This window comes from Phyllopteryx taeniolatus, chromosome 11, assembly GCF_024500385.1.
Source record: "Phyllopteryx taeniolatus isolate TA_2022b chromosome 11, UOR_Ptae_1.2, whole genome shotgun sequence".
Classification (NCBI taxonomy): Eukaryota; Metazoa; Chordata; class Actinopteri; order Syngnathiformes; family Syngnathidae; genus Phyllopteryx; species Phyllopteryx taeniolatus.
In genome coordinates, this window is record NC_084512.1 from 18,388,074 (window position 1) to 18,402,688 (window position 14,615).

Genomic DNA, 14,615 nt, shown 5'->3' on the forward strand with positions numbered 1-14,615 from the left:
TTTATCTGTGACCTCTGGCAGGACAACAGACATGAGCGCAAACGGGGGGAAGAGGATGGATGAGGGATGCTAGACAGAGAACAGGTGGCGATGGAGGAAGTGGGTGGATCCCCTCCCCACCAGGATACTGTATGTATGTTTATGTCACAAGGCAAGAGATGCTGCAGCCAGGAAGAGAAAGTAGCTCTACCTGAGTCAGTCTGACATCTCCTGCAGGTGCTGGTTTCTGTGGGGTTCAAATTGCACATTTTTAAACGGGGCAAAGGGACACAAATCAGCATGAACACCAAACATTATACAACGCTTCGCAGTATAGGGTCGACATCAGAGTGTTTTGATGCTCCTGACATGGCGTTTTACCACTGCACAGTATCGCTAAGCTCTACTCGCCTTGGTTTGGGGCAGTGGGTTTTCCCCTTCAAAGTAATACTGTGTGAAACTGCAAAAAACAAGCTTCTTTGATCGCATCAGTCAGAACAAACAACAACAATGGATAAGATTGGGGGTCTTCTGTGTTTACTTCTTGCTCAAGAAGACGTGACAAAGTTTATTCAAGAGGAGAGTGAGGGCAGCAAGAAAACACACCACTGCAGCAAAGTGGAGACTATGGAGTTTTATACTGGAGTGTCCAAGGCTGAGGCACAACAGCAGGCTAAGCTAACATTAGCATGTGTGTTTATTGTTGACATTTCTAGCAGTAAATGCCATGCATATGCAATGTTCCATTTGGTAAATAGACACATTTTATGCAAGAAGAGACTGTGGGCATCAAAAAACAGGCTGCTGCAGCTTGGTAGAGACTGTGGGGTATAATACTGCAAGGCTCACAGCTAACCACAGCAACGGGCTAAGGTAACATTCGCGTAAGTGTTTACATTTACTATTTCTCGCAGCATGTGCTATGTTTCATGGGGTAAGGTTATTCATTTTATTTCAGAAGAGACTGCAGGCAGCAAAAAAATGGGCTGCTCTTGCAAAGTGGAGACTGTGGCATGTAATACTAATAAAAAGGTTTTATTCAATTCCGATGTTTTAGCCCAATGTGACATGTATCAGTCTTGAGGCCTCTTTCATATAAGGATACAAATCGGATATGTATCCAACGCGAGTGCAATATGGATGCTCACGGGGCGCGCATCCTACCTACACGACATCAAATGGCGACAAACGTCACAATTGTTCGATAAAATAGACACGCCACAAAATGGCAACGGTGGGACGAAGCAGTAGAAAACAGTCAGTGGCGAAAAAGAAGATGCTTTAGAACCGATAAATATAAGAAAATGTTGGCTTCGGTTGCACAAAATCCTTGAAAACATTGCCTAAGGAACGGCAACATGGTAAGCTAACAAATTTACTCTAGAGAAGACTTAGGGCAGCAGGAAAACAGACCACTGCAGCAAAGGGGAGACTGTGGAGTCCAGTATAGATACTGCAGCAACCACAGCTGATCACGGCAACATAGTAAGCTAACATTGCTATTTCTCGCTGTTCTCAAACAATGATCTAGCGAGCAGCAGTGGTTTAGTCATGGTATCTGCTGACTGGGTCCTAAAAATACGGCAATACTATCTTGTCAATGTTGACAATGGAAAAGTATGGAGAAAAGTGGGATTTATAATACTTTAGAATTGATTTCACGATTGTAAATATTTAACTAGCCTACACGCGATCTACTTACTGACTTGCGTCACATGCTTTGGATGTCAAGAATTACAGAAGGAAGCATGGGAGTCACAACATTTAAGACAAACAAACCACTCGCACTCACGGACAATTTAGAGTTTTCAATGAACCTAACGTATGTTTCTAGGATGTATAAACTTTAGCAAGGGGACAACGTGCAAACTACACAGCTGAAATTCAAACCTGAACCTCAGAACAGTGAGGCTGATGTGGTAACCACTACTGCACTGTGCTGCCTCCCATGAATACATTTGACTCAAAAGCAGATAATATGATTCTCGTGGACAAAAATAGCAAGCAAAGAGGTCTGTATGTCAAGCAAGTAAACACCAAGACAGGCTGGTAGAGAAAAGCACCTCACATGGAGAGTGAACGAGAAGCTCTTATCATCTGTGAACAGCTCCCCCCACAGTAAATATCACATGGCTAATTATAAGCAGTCATGCTACTTATCTCCATGACCAGCACACGCTTGTTCCTTCAAGGAAATCACAAGGGGGCAGAAAAAAAGTGCAATTACATAAGGCCGTGATTAAAATGTGATGACATTCCACCGCTATTACAGTGAAGACAGGAGAGGATGAGCTGAATTGATGATGCATTATAGCCCGAGGCACTGAGAGTTCCACCCTCACAGCTATCAATACTTGACATTGGTCTGTCCTGGCAGAAATCACAATCTCAATCCGCACATCGTCACACTGAGCTCCTATTCCTTTAAGTGGGAGGATGGCGCCGAGGACGGCGGGCGAGGCGATGATTCACGGGTAAAAGCCGCTGCGAAAACAATGGCCACCGCGCAGTTCGCCGTCAAAATGTCACAAGTGAGTCAAGAGGTCACTCAAAGTGTCTCCAAACAGGAAGTGCTGCAAGTCATCCCGCACTCAGCTGGAAGTGGTGCAGTGTAATAGTTTCCGACATGGTCCAGTGCAAGATTGTGTTATTGTTCGCTGATGAATTTGTCCGCTTTAAGGTTAAATTGGGATTGAATGGCCCGCGGGAGCTTTTATTGTCCGAGCGCCCTTTCATGCTCTTCGCCTTTAAGAGAGATGCATGTTACAATAATTATGACATCACTCCCATTAGGCCTACACTATATAATAACAAAATATAAAACAACATTTTGGGGCAAGCAAATAGGTGTATGTTCTCAACAATGGCAAGAACAATCCACATAACACATGCCAAAGCAACAGGTGGTTCTACAAGACAACAGCTTGAAGACTACTTCAGCCATTCACAAGCCTGAAGAAAGTCATGTCCAGAAAAAGTACAATAATGACAAATTTTAAAACGAGGGAATTAACACTGTAAACTGTGTATAGGGTTTGAATACAGAGAAATACTGTTGCACCTTAAATTGTTCTTATTGCTTATAACTATTCACATAAAGCAGTCACTATTTATTTAAAAATGGCTATCTACATTACAAAAAAGAATAATGAAAAAATGTTAAAGCAATCAAATAATAATATCATAAAAAGGGAGACAAACACCATGCATCCTAAATTGTTTGCGAGTGGATATGTACCATAAAAGACATTATTGGTTTCAGTTATTGTGTTTTTGGAAGGAGGGGGTTGGTTACTTCCTTTACTGTCCTATCTAGTGGATAAAATGCATGCTCTATAGCATTTTTTTTTTCATTTTACACTAAGTACCACCTCAAAAAATACTTGATTTGCCAAGTACCACCGGTAAATGCAAATATATTGCATCTAAAAGTTAAATAAACTGAAATGTTCTGTACTGGATTAAACAAAAAGTCCAAGCCAATATGCAGAGTTTGAACATTTCATTCAGTGATTATTTCATGTACCAATACAGGGAGCCTGTGTACAACTAGCAGTATTCGTATCGCACTTTGAGAATCACTGCTCTATAGGGTTCAAGTCTGGAAATTGACACTTTGTTCTGCTACTGAAAGTGACCTACTGAATATTTCGCAAATAAATGTAATTTACAAGTCCAATCGAATGTCATACAATAGAGACAGGTCCAAAGGAAAACCCATTAACACAGTTTGAATGTGGACAGAAGGCCAAAAACCTTAACTACTTGGTTGTAGAGATTAACCACCGAGTAGTCATAATGCATGTTCTATTAGGTTTAAATCTGCTCTATTGGGGTTAACTCTAGAGATTGACACATTCTTCTGCTTTTAAATATGTAAGTTCTGCCCAACAATAAGATAATTGGTAAGGTAACTGTTAACTATCCTTTTGAATGACAACATTTAACTGTGACCTAACACACAAAATAATCTCTGAGTCACTGAGATTATTAAAGATGAATATTTTACTGACAATCACACACACTTTTTACATTCTTTATGTTGCCTGGATAAACAGTCCAGAAAATGGATGGACGGATGGATGGAAAATGTTCTTCTATTCTGTGAAAATAACAGCCTGAAGTTGTCCAAAACATGGAATGGATGGCCCATTTTGACCAACCATAACCAAGAGTCCAATCCATCACATGATCCTCGTAGCTGAAAAATAAGCCTCGACCAGCAAGCTATCCTGAACGTGTGCTCGTACAGCACGTAGAGAGAAGTATGACCCGTGAGGCGGCATGTAGGTCAACCTGTGGTCAGCTGATCCGTCTTGATCCCGCTCTTTTAGCTTAGTCGTAGTAACGGCACACAGTTGTGGACTCATTTGTAAGCATGCCAAGCACAGCTTAAATGCACCACATTTCCACACTGAGCCTAATGCGTAGGCAAGCTAATGGAGAAAAAGACAGGTGTGATGACAGTGAATCTAACGGCAGCAAATCTAAATAAGCTGCTCAGCCGGCCTCTGTTCACCTCAGATCCTGCTCCATGCACTCATGCACAAAAAGACACACTTAACTTACCCCGAGCTGAACGCAACCCCTGCACACGTCATCCAATTCAGGTCACCGTGCAAAGTGTCTCCTGTTGAAACTCTCTGAGCTTTGGCCGCTTCCTGCACGTTATCGCTCTCTTTTATGACCCCCCCCCTCGCCCCCCACTCCCCTCCTTACATTTTCATTTTTTCTCACTCTCTCCTCCTGCTCTCTGATCTGTCTGTTTCCCCTTGTCCGGCGTCTGCACAATGCACATCAATTATTCAGAGGCAGTCTCCCGGTTCCTCCCGGCTTATCCAATCAGAGCAGGGGGCTCTGCGCTAATGGGCTCCTGCTGTACCTGCTACCGGCTTCGGAGCGCTGGAGACAGCCCGGAGGTGGAGAGGGGGTGGGTGGCTTGTAAGGATAGACCGGTGAGGAGGGGGCAGAGGGGTGTAAAAGAGAAAGGATGAGAGTCACAGATAAAGACAGCAAGCAGGAGCAAAGTGAAGTGGAGATAGCGAGCACGAGATATTATGGCGCTTCTCACCCTTCTGTCTTGAGGTGATGTAATGGATGCCTCAGAGAAAAGCACCTGCATAAATACATCATCTGACATCTGCATCCCACTTGAAGCAATGGGCGGAGCTTATCGTGTAGATCAATCAAGACACCGGCGACTCGTCGGGTTGCACACTGCAGATTCGGATCTAACAGTGTCATCGTGACGCCATCTCACGATTAATACGACACATCAGAGATTAGAGCAAAAACATCAAGTTGAGGGTGAATCCGAGTTCAGCCTCGCCCGCCCCAAACGTCAACCCGACGTAGCGATGACTTGGCCCCAGATGAATGAAGGGGGAAAAGCCGAACCTGTCACCACTCTCAGGTCTCAGCCTAATGTAGGGAAGCTGGCCTAAGACAGTCAGAGTGTGTGACACTCGGTCATCGATATCCAACGCAGACTTGAAACAAGGGCAGCATTGTTAAAACGCAGTTTTACTTGAAGAGGGTGTGCCGAAAGCCCCTAAGGGATGACAGGTGGGGGCGGGTGGGCGTCGGCAAAAGCAGCTTAGTCGTGAGGTGTGGGTGCCAGATCAGTCAACCCCAGAACAAAAGAAAGATTTAAATCATTTGCTCATCCGGTTTTGACAAGACGACGTCTTGTGTGTGTGCGAAGCGGCGCCTCTTCACCAGGTTCAGCGTCTCGGGTAAAGCGAAAACCAATTAGCGGGTGACTGATTGAGGACCCACAGAGCCAAGAGGGCTGGAAGTGCAACTAATGAGTGTTTAGTCCACAAACTCAACAGTGAACTTCTAAAGGTAGTTTGGTGTTGCAAGCGGATTTCATCATCTAAAGCAAAACCAGTGTTATAGGAGAGGCCGGTGTGCTAAAAATAAAGCCGTTAATAATTCAGCGCACTGCTCTTACCCTCGGTACTAATTAAATATAAAAAGTCTTGTCAGGTTGATTGGCTCTGTATGAAAGAATGTAGCACTTTTCCTAGAGTTCTCCAGAGCTACATCACAAAAGCTGTCATTTTAAAAGTACACGACAACCATTGCTGTTGCATTCTATTTTGGGTAAAGATCGCCATTCACAATGACCATCAAAACTAATGAAAATCTCGTAGTAAGTGCTATAGGTCCATCCCTAGTCTTCGTAATACTCTCCATCAGTGTATGCGTGGATTTAAAAGTTTGCATAAATATTCAGAATCTGCTAGATGCAGTAGCGGTGTAGTAAAAGCATACTTTGCTGATCAAGTGTTATAAACACAACAGCGATAACATTGTTGTGGTTAATCGGACTGTCATTATTAAGTTTTTACATGAAAACAATAACGAGCCGATCTGAGTAAAAAAAGAGGCAAGTATTGCTGATTTCAATATCGATATTGATACAAAAAGGATGATTAACAATAGCTCTATTTCAAATGGCCATCTTCAACATTACAGTTTTTAAAATTTTACATTCAGGTCTAATAATAATGTGATTAAATCAGCGATAAATGATGACTTCAGACAATGATTTAAAACTGAGAATTATTGTTATGAAAAATATCCATCCATTTATTTTCTTTACCGCTTATCCTCACTATGGTCGCGGACTGCTTGGGCCTACCCCAGCTATCTCCGGGCGGGAGGCGGGGTACACCCTGAACCAGTCTCACTCACACTCACATTCACACCTACGGGCGATTTAGAGTCTTCAATCAACCTACCACACGTTTTTGGTACATGGGAGGAAACCGGAGTGCCCGGAGAAACACCACCCAAGCACAGGGAGAACACACAAACTCCACACAGGCAGGGCTGGGATTTGAAACCCGGTCCCCAGAACTGTGAGGCAGATGAGCTAATGTACTGGCTTACACCGTGCCGGCTATGAAAAATAGGTTTCAAAAAAATATATATAAATATTGACACTTTGTCCAGGGAATCAACTGCAATACTATGAATGCTGGAGCATCTGCGTATCGACATTTCAGTATCAATACACCCAACTCTAATTCCCAGGTTTGAAAACCCCGAAGTTGTGTAAATCATGTTAAAAAGTCACAATTTTGCACAACTTTGCACAACTTTGTCTATTTTAAACAAAGTTCCTACTAAATTTGTACTCAGTGCAGATAAGTGGAAAGCCCTGACTGACTTAATTTGTGCTATTTTGATATTCAATTTGCAGTTACTTATCAAGTCCTTAATTACAGACCCTTTCTAAAAAAATGGAATGTCATGGAAAGGTTTATTTATTTCCATAATTCCATTAAAAAGTAAAATTTTCATAGATTATAGATTCAGGGCCCACAATTTAAACAATTTCAAGTATTCATTTGTTTATTTTTACATAATTTTGGCTTCCAGCTCATAAAACCCACGGAATCAGGAATTCAAAAAATTTGAATACTGTGAAGAAATCAACATTTACTTCTCAGTTTTTGGAGGGAAAAAAAAAAAGAAATTAGGGTCACATTAAATCAATCAAAATATGGTACTTTCAAAACGAGATGTTAATCTTCAATATTTAGTTGGGAATCCCTTTGCTTGAATCACTGCCTTGATGCACCGTGGAATTGAGGCAATCAGCCCCTGGCATTGCCTGGGAGTTTTGGAAGCCCAGATTTCCTTGATGCTTGCTGTCAGTTCTTCTTTGTTTTTGAGTCTGGCGCCCCTCATTTTCTTCTTGATAATACCCCAAAGATTCGGCAATGGGGTTTTGATCCAGCGAGTTGGCTGGCCAGTCAAGCACTGTGATGGCATGGGCATCAAAATAGGTTTTGGTGCTTCTGGCGGTATGGGCAGGGGTCAGGTCCTGCTGGAAGATGTAATCTGCATCTCCAAAGAGCTCCTCAGCAGAAGGACTCATGAAGTCCCCTAAAACATTCTGGTAGACTTGGGGGTCACCTTGGATTTTAGAATGTTTACCAAAGAGTTTACCAAAACCTGCACTGGACATTGCACCCCAAATCATGACTGACTGTGGGGACTGACTGGACCTCAAGCAGCTTAGGTTGTGTTCTTCACCCGTTTTCCTCCAAACCCTTGGACCTTGATTCCTGAATGAAAAGCACACTTGACTTTCATCGGAAAAGAGGACCTCGGACCAATGGCCGACAGTCCAGTCCTTATTCTCCTTGGCCCAGTTGAGACGCTTCCTACGTTGGCTCAAACTCAGAAGTGGCATGACCCGAGGAACCCGACAGTTGTCACCCATCTCCCGGATGCGTCTGAATGCGGTGGTTTTTGAAGCTTTGACTCCCGCCTCATTCCACTCTTTTTGGGTCTCTGCTAGATTCTTGAATCTTCTCTGTTTGATAATCCGCTGAAGCCCACGGTCATCTCTTAAATACTTAAATAAATACTTGAAATTAATTAAATTGTGGGCCCTGAATGTATAATCTATGAAAGTTTAACTTTTTGAATGGAATTATGAAAATAAATAAACTTTTCCATGATATTCAAATTTTTTGGGAAAGGGTCTGTATGTTCTCTAAAATACACTTTGGACATGTAATGCTGTTCATTTATGCTTAAAAAATATGACACAGTATGTTTTCAAAGGTATTTAAAAAAATAAATAAAAATAAATGTTTGTTTTGAACTCCTGGTGTACAGTATATGATCCCTAAGAAAGACAAATAAGGGAGATCTGTTCGTCTTCCACCCACTTCCTGCTGAATTGTGGCAATGACGGGGCGGCTGGACCACTTTGTTGTGTGTGTAAAACCGTTTTCTACAGCCGCACCCTGGAAGTTTTCGGTCACTGTTGACACAGCTTGTGAGCTTGTTTACCTCGCTGGCCCGGCAAAGAGTGCACCACGCAGCCCTACCGAGTGGCTAGCGGTCTCTGTGAGATGCGATCAGCAGCCACGTCTTGTGAACTTCTCAGTGGATCATTGTGACTTTGAGCAGCGGACAAGCCGCAGCCTGCTTCGGACTTAAACATTAAACGTTGCTATCATTCCAAGAACAGCTGCCGTTAATCCTCAGCATGTCAATTCATGTCCAAAATACAAATACTCTGCAATAAATACAGAAAGAGCACCCAAAATTTTAATAGCAGTCAGGAGAGCACATATTTCCACCTAGGCTGAAACACAACACAAATCATTTAAGTAAAATTCAGATAAAAAAAAAAAAAAAAATAATAATAATAAAATACGCCTATTAAAAATATTGATAGTGATAGAAACAAACTGAAATGTGCTAAACACTAAGAGGACAAGTTTGTGCTATGATTTATTAATAGGTAATCACATGTAAGTACTTGTACTTTCATGTGAGTATTCGGTGTGAAAAAAGTGGTATCGGTGCATCCCCAGTATGGTTAGCATTGATGCTAGCACTAACACAAAGTGGCTTCATGGCTAGTCAACCAATAATATAAACCAGTGACTACGAACCAGTGGGCTGCTAAGAGATTTTTTTAGTGATGTAACTGGAACAATTGGATATAACACGGCCTTGCTAATTAGCTTTATCATGACCCATGCCCATTGGAGGGCCGCTACGATGCCACGGAAGACAACTATAAAACCCCTGACAGATTATGAAGCTAATCTGATTTGTTACCTGAATTTCTCAGCTAAATCCGTCGGGGTCGGGGGGGTGTTTGCTCAACAGCGGCGTACCGACCACATCGTCAATTAAAGATTTTATAAGTAAACATAAACCCTAAGCATCACCAGCTATCAAATATGGCAAGTCGCAGTGAAACTTGAAATAAGACGATAGTTGCGAGTGTACTAACATTAAAGCTACTGGTTAATAGTGCTAATGCAATCCGACCAAGCGGCAGATATTGAAAAGATGTTCATGGGATTATGGATTAGAACAATGAGCTAATCCCAAAAACCACCAGACAATCAGCGGTGTGGAGTCTCTGCACTCCACTTGACTGGTGATGTGTGCACTTAGTCACTTTTTATTTATATACACACTAGTGTGAGATGGGGAAAAGCCGTTCTTGCTCTTGAAGAATAATTGCCTCCCTCCATTCTCTCATAACTCCACAACACACCGGCCACAATATTAGGAACATTTTGACCACTCTTGATTTCCTGATCATTTTAATATGCAAATGATTGTAAGATTTGGGTGTATTTGTGCAACATAAGTAAACTATATTTTTAATTACACTTTAAGACAAAATGTCAGAAGTTACTGTACTGTTAGCTGCCAGTGCTTATGGTAGCTCACATGCTCGGATGCTATCTGAATGCAGTTTACTGAGCACTGCTATGATTTATCTTCACTGGTTTTTTTTTTTTTTTGTATGTGCAATACTGAATTGCACTGTGGATTACTGCAACGACAACAAAGCTTCCTTCTTAAAGATATTCTATCCCATTTTAGTAATTTGGTTATCTCGCCGCTGTAGGAACAGAACGGTCGTAAATCGAGACCCCCTGTATTAGTCTACGCTCTACAGCTATTCAGTTTAATAGCTTCAATTTCATAAAGCCAGTTTATTTCTTTATTGTCCTTTTTAATGTTTTACTATGTTTTTATATTAATATTTTACAATGTTTTTTGGTTTTTTTTTTAATTAACATGAAACAAAACGTGGTGTGGCGGCACGGTGGACGACTGGTTAGAGTATCAGCCTCACAGTTCTGAGGACCCGGGTTCAATCCCCGGCCCCGCCTGTGTGGAGTTTGCATGTTCTCCCCGTGCCTGCGTGGCATTTCTCTGGGCACTCCGGTTTCCTCCCACATCCCAAAACCATGCATTAATTGGAGACTCTAAATTGCCAGTAGGTGTGACTGTGAGTGCGAATGGTTGTTTGTTTGTATGTTTCCTGCGATTGGCTGGCAACCAGTTCAGGGTGTACCCTGCCTCCTGTCCGATGATAGCTGGGATAGGCTCCAGCACGCGCGCGACCCTAGTGAGGAGAAGCGCCTCAGAAAATGGATGGATGGATGGAAAATGTGGTGTTTTTGGGAGCCTGGAACAGATTAATGGCACTTAAATTCATTTCAAAGAGGAAAATGAAAATGAAAATGATTTCTGAGTAAATACGGTTATACGAGCTTAGTCACGGAACAAATTTGACTTGTAAGTCAAGGTAGCAATGTACTTTGGAGCGGTGATAGATTTTTATATCTACATTAACGTGCCCACCGTATTAACTCTGTTATCAACTTCCTTTTTAAAAGTGATGCTCCGCGAGAAAGCGACAGTGTGATTGATCTCTTAAAGTCCGGCTGCTCTTCCTCCCTTCCCCCGAGGGTTCCCACTCAGAGCAGCACCAAACTGCTTCGCCCCCTCTCGGGTGTCACATTTGCATCCCCGTGTCGCCACGCAGGCTTGCCAGCGATTTGTGCCGACCCTGCACATTTACACACAAGTTGTAAAAAATGTGATCATGGGCCACACAGAGCAGCAAAAATTATTCAGTTTGTCATTTTTGTACAGTGTATTTGCCCAGTCTGCTGCCTCAGACGTGCTTGTAATAAAGGGAAGATGCACAGTGAGTAAGATGTGCCTTGAGTCACATGTGAGCCTGCATCATCTCCACCCATGGTAATTAGACTCCAGCTCCCCATTTGCCCGCCGTGCATTAACGGCCCGTCCTTCCTGAAAACATTGCACTCCCTTCTATTAGATCGCGTGAGACCCGAGGACGAGTCTTTGGACGTCAGACAGGCGGCCCAAGCCACGCCTGCACAACAATTACATTATCCCAGACTGAGAGAAACAAGACGATCGATATGGTGCACTGATGTCTGGCCGCCCACTTAAGTCGCTTCCCACTGCAGCTGAGAAACGACTTTTGGCAAACATGAGGAGCCAGTTGGTGTAAACTTGTTCACACTAATTGAACATCGGACATCTAATTATATGGAAAAACAATGACCTGCCCAACAACAACATTCTGAAATAATTTTGTACAAATTCGCAACATACTTTATACACAATTAATAGAAAATAGCTAACTGGGATCATACCAATCGATCCAACCATTCATCCATCAATCCATCCATCCATCCATCCATCCATCCATCCATCCATCTATCCATCTATCCATCTATCTATCGTTAGTATAAAAACAAACGATTCAATGTAAAAACTTAAGGACCAGCTTTTCCCACAATAATTTAGCAGGATTTCGTACATAATAAGCATCTAAATAAACATGTATCTATCACTCTATAGTTAGTAGAAAACAGTGCAACGTACCACTGACTTGATTTCTGACATGTCATCTATTTGTGCATTGCCTGACAAAAATAAATTCGATAAAATGTGTGATTCTTTTACAACAAGATTTTAGTATGATTTTGTACATAATAAGAAAAATATATGGAAAAGAAAAAGGAAATAGAAAATGGCTGCCTGTTAGAAATGGAAAATAACTGGGATTACTTTAGTTGAAAAGTTCACCATTACTAATGAAGTAAAGCAATCTAATATGCAGGCACAGTAACGCTATTTTTTACTGTTAGTACAATTTCAGATAATACTTTGCATTTGTGTTTGGTCCCTTTATGAGGGTGGGATGGGGGTCTTACCGGCAGATTTGGGGGTGAATTTGTCCCTGTTGGCAGCACACACAGCCAGCAACCGGTATCCCAGGTCCAGGTCAAAGCCTTGCTGGGCCGCCACACGACTCACCACCTAAAGTAAAACAACAAAAATAACTTTTTTTTCCCCTCAGTCGTTTTTATCTATTATGGAAACAGCAGAATTGCTCACAAGCCCTCGATTCTGACAGTGACGGTTAAAGATCAAATAAAAAAAAGCAGTATTATTTTAAACAAGTCATCCGTGGTTCATTACCCCTTTGTCGTCCACAGCTTCAAAAAAATATTTTTTTTTATAAATAAATCAAATAAAAAAGGGTGGGCGGTGCATTTAAGAGACACGAAGTAGCAGAATGACAGGCCTGAATGTAAGCGCCGTTGAGTGACAGTAATAAAGAGGACTCAGGAGGGTAAAGCTTCTAAACAGAAAACGCCTTCGCTTTTCTCTTTTATCTGAACACATGACAACTATGCTCTGCTTCCCTCTGACCTCCAAACACACTTTGCTGCTCATTCCAAGGTCAGTCAGGGTACCATGTTGTTCTAATACTAGAAGCATAAAAAAAATGTACATAATTTTAAAGTACATTAGTAAGATGTACAGTATCAAAGGGACTACACCCACCCATCAATTTTCTACAGTGCTTCTCCTTGGTGAAGCTCAGTTGACTTTGGGTGAGAGCTGGACTGCACACAGGTCAGTCAAAGGGCAAAAAAAGACAAATAACCATTTACACTCACGTGAACCTATGGACAATTTAAAGTTTTCAATGAACCTAACAATTGTAATGTGGGATCAAACACACTTTACCTGCATGTGTAAAAGCTACACTAAAAGTGCAGTACAGGTACATTCACAAATTGCAAAAGTGCTCGGCAAGGTACCTGCCTTGACACACCGCCCAGCTTGCACTACACCCGACCCCTATGGCCCCTCCCACAGGTGGTGAGCCCATGGGAAGGGGGACGTTACCCTTTCGGGCTGTGCCTGGCCGGGCCCCATGGGTACAGGCCCGACCATCAGGCGCTTGCCTTCAAGCCCCACCTCCAGGCCTGGCTCCAGAGGGACGCCCTGGTGACCCGCGTCCGGGCAAGGGAAACCTAGATCCATTCATATTTTTCATCATAGGGGTCTTTTAGCCGTGCTTTGTCTACCAGGGGCGTGAAGCCCTAGACAACTTAGCTCCTAGGATCATTGGGACACACAAACCCCTCCACCACGATTAGGTGACGGCTTCCAGGAGGGGATGTTTTTGACATACTTGGCAAATAAAGATTCAGATTCTGACTTTCTGGAATGGATTAATCAGGAAAAAACAAGGTTCCATTGTACATTCTATAGCACATCAGGTGGCAAAAATGTTTGTCTATTTTTATCTCTGTAAAGCACTGTGTTGCATTTTCAAAAAAGTGCTATATAAATTAGATTTATTTCATTTGGTATGTAGAGATTACAAACTCTAAAGTATATAAACACATGACTCCATAATTTGTTTTTTAATTAAATAAATAAAAATAATAATAAAACCACATTGTTGAGGGACAAAAGAAGCTGCAGTGTATCTGTCATGTCATCCTTTATTGGTTGCGGAGCCAAAGCTCCACCAGGGAATGAATGACCTCCTCCACATGCCAGAGGCAACAGGCGTCCCCGTGTGTGCATGCCGTTTCATTTAGCTGCAGGATATCTCATTGGCTAAAGATCGCACGCAGTGGTATTAATATTCCGTGCTTGGACACTTGGAAGCGAGACAATGACGTCATGAAGAAGACAAAAATCCTAGGAAGAATGCACGTGCCGCCCGCTGTAATTCTCCCGATAAGGAACTGTTTGCTCTCAGAGCCTAATGAAGCAATTTAGCAGATAGACGGGGGCGCCATGCTGAGTGCTTGGCTGCATTGTATGGCTCTTTATCAGACTCTAAGAGGCTTTTATTGTGATTTACACATTAATGAGCCTTTATCTGTTTGCTCACGCTACCACTTGTGATAGGAACAATGCTCCTCCAGTGTTTCTCACTGATCTCGCTCGGCCAAGCCTTTTGATTTCAACGCATGTGAAAGTGCGTGTGTGTGTGCGCG

At 42.4% G+C, this 14,615-nt stretch overlaps 1 protein-coding gene across 4 annotated transcripts in view; it reads right to left on the reverse strand.

The window, feature by feature from the left end:
• The window catches only part of zmiz1a (zinc finger, MIZ-type containing 1a), a 176,944-nt gene that overhangs the window by 20,443 nt on the left and 141,886 nt on the right, over positions 1-14,615 (reverse strand). For 2 of the 4 annotated variants that reach the window (XM_061789374.1, XM_061789376.1), the window contains one exon: positions 12,522-12,627. In XM_061789374.1, coding sequence (XP_061645358.1) covers positions 12,522-12,627 — 106 coding nt within the window. Of the gene's footprint in view, positions 1-190; positions 210-4,548; positions 4,702-12,521; positions 12,628-14,615 lie in introns of those variants that run through there. The other 2 variants (XM_061789377.1, XM_061789378.1) reach the window with 2 other exon arrangements.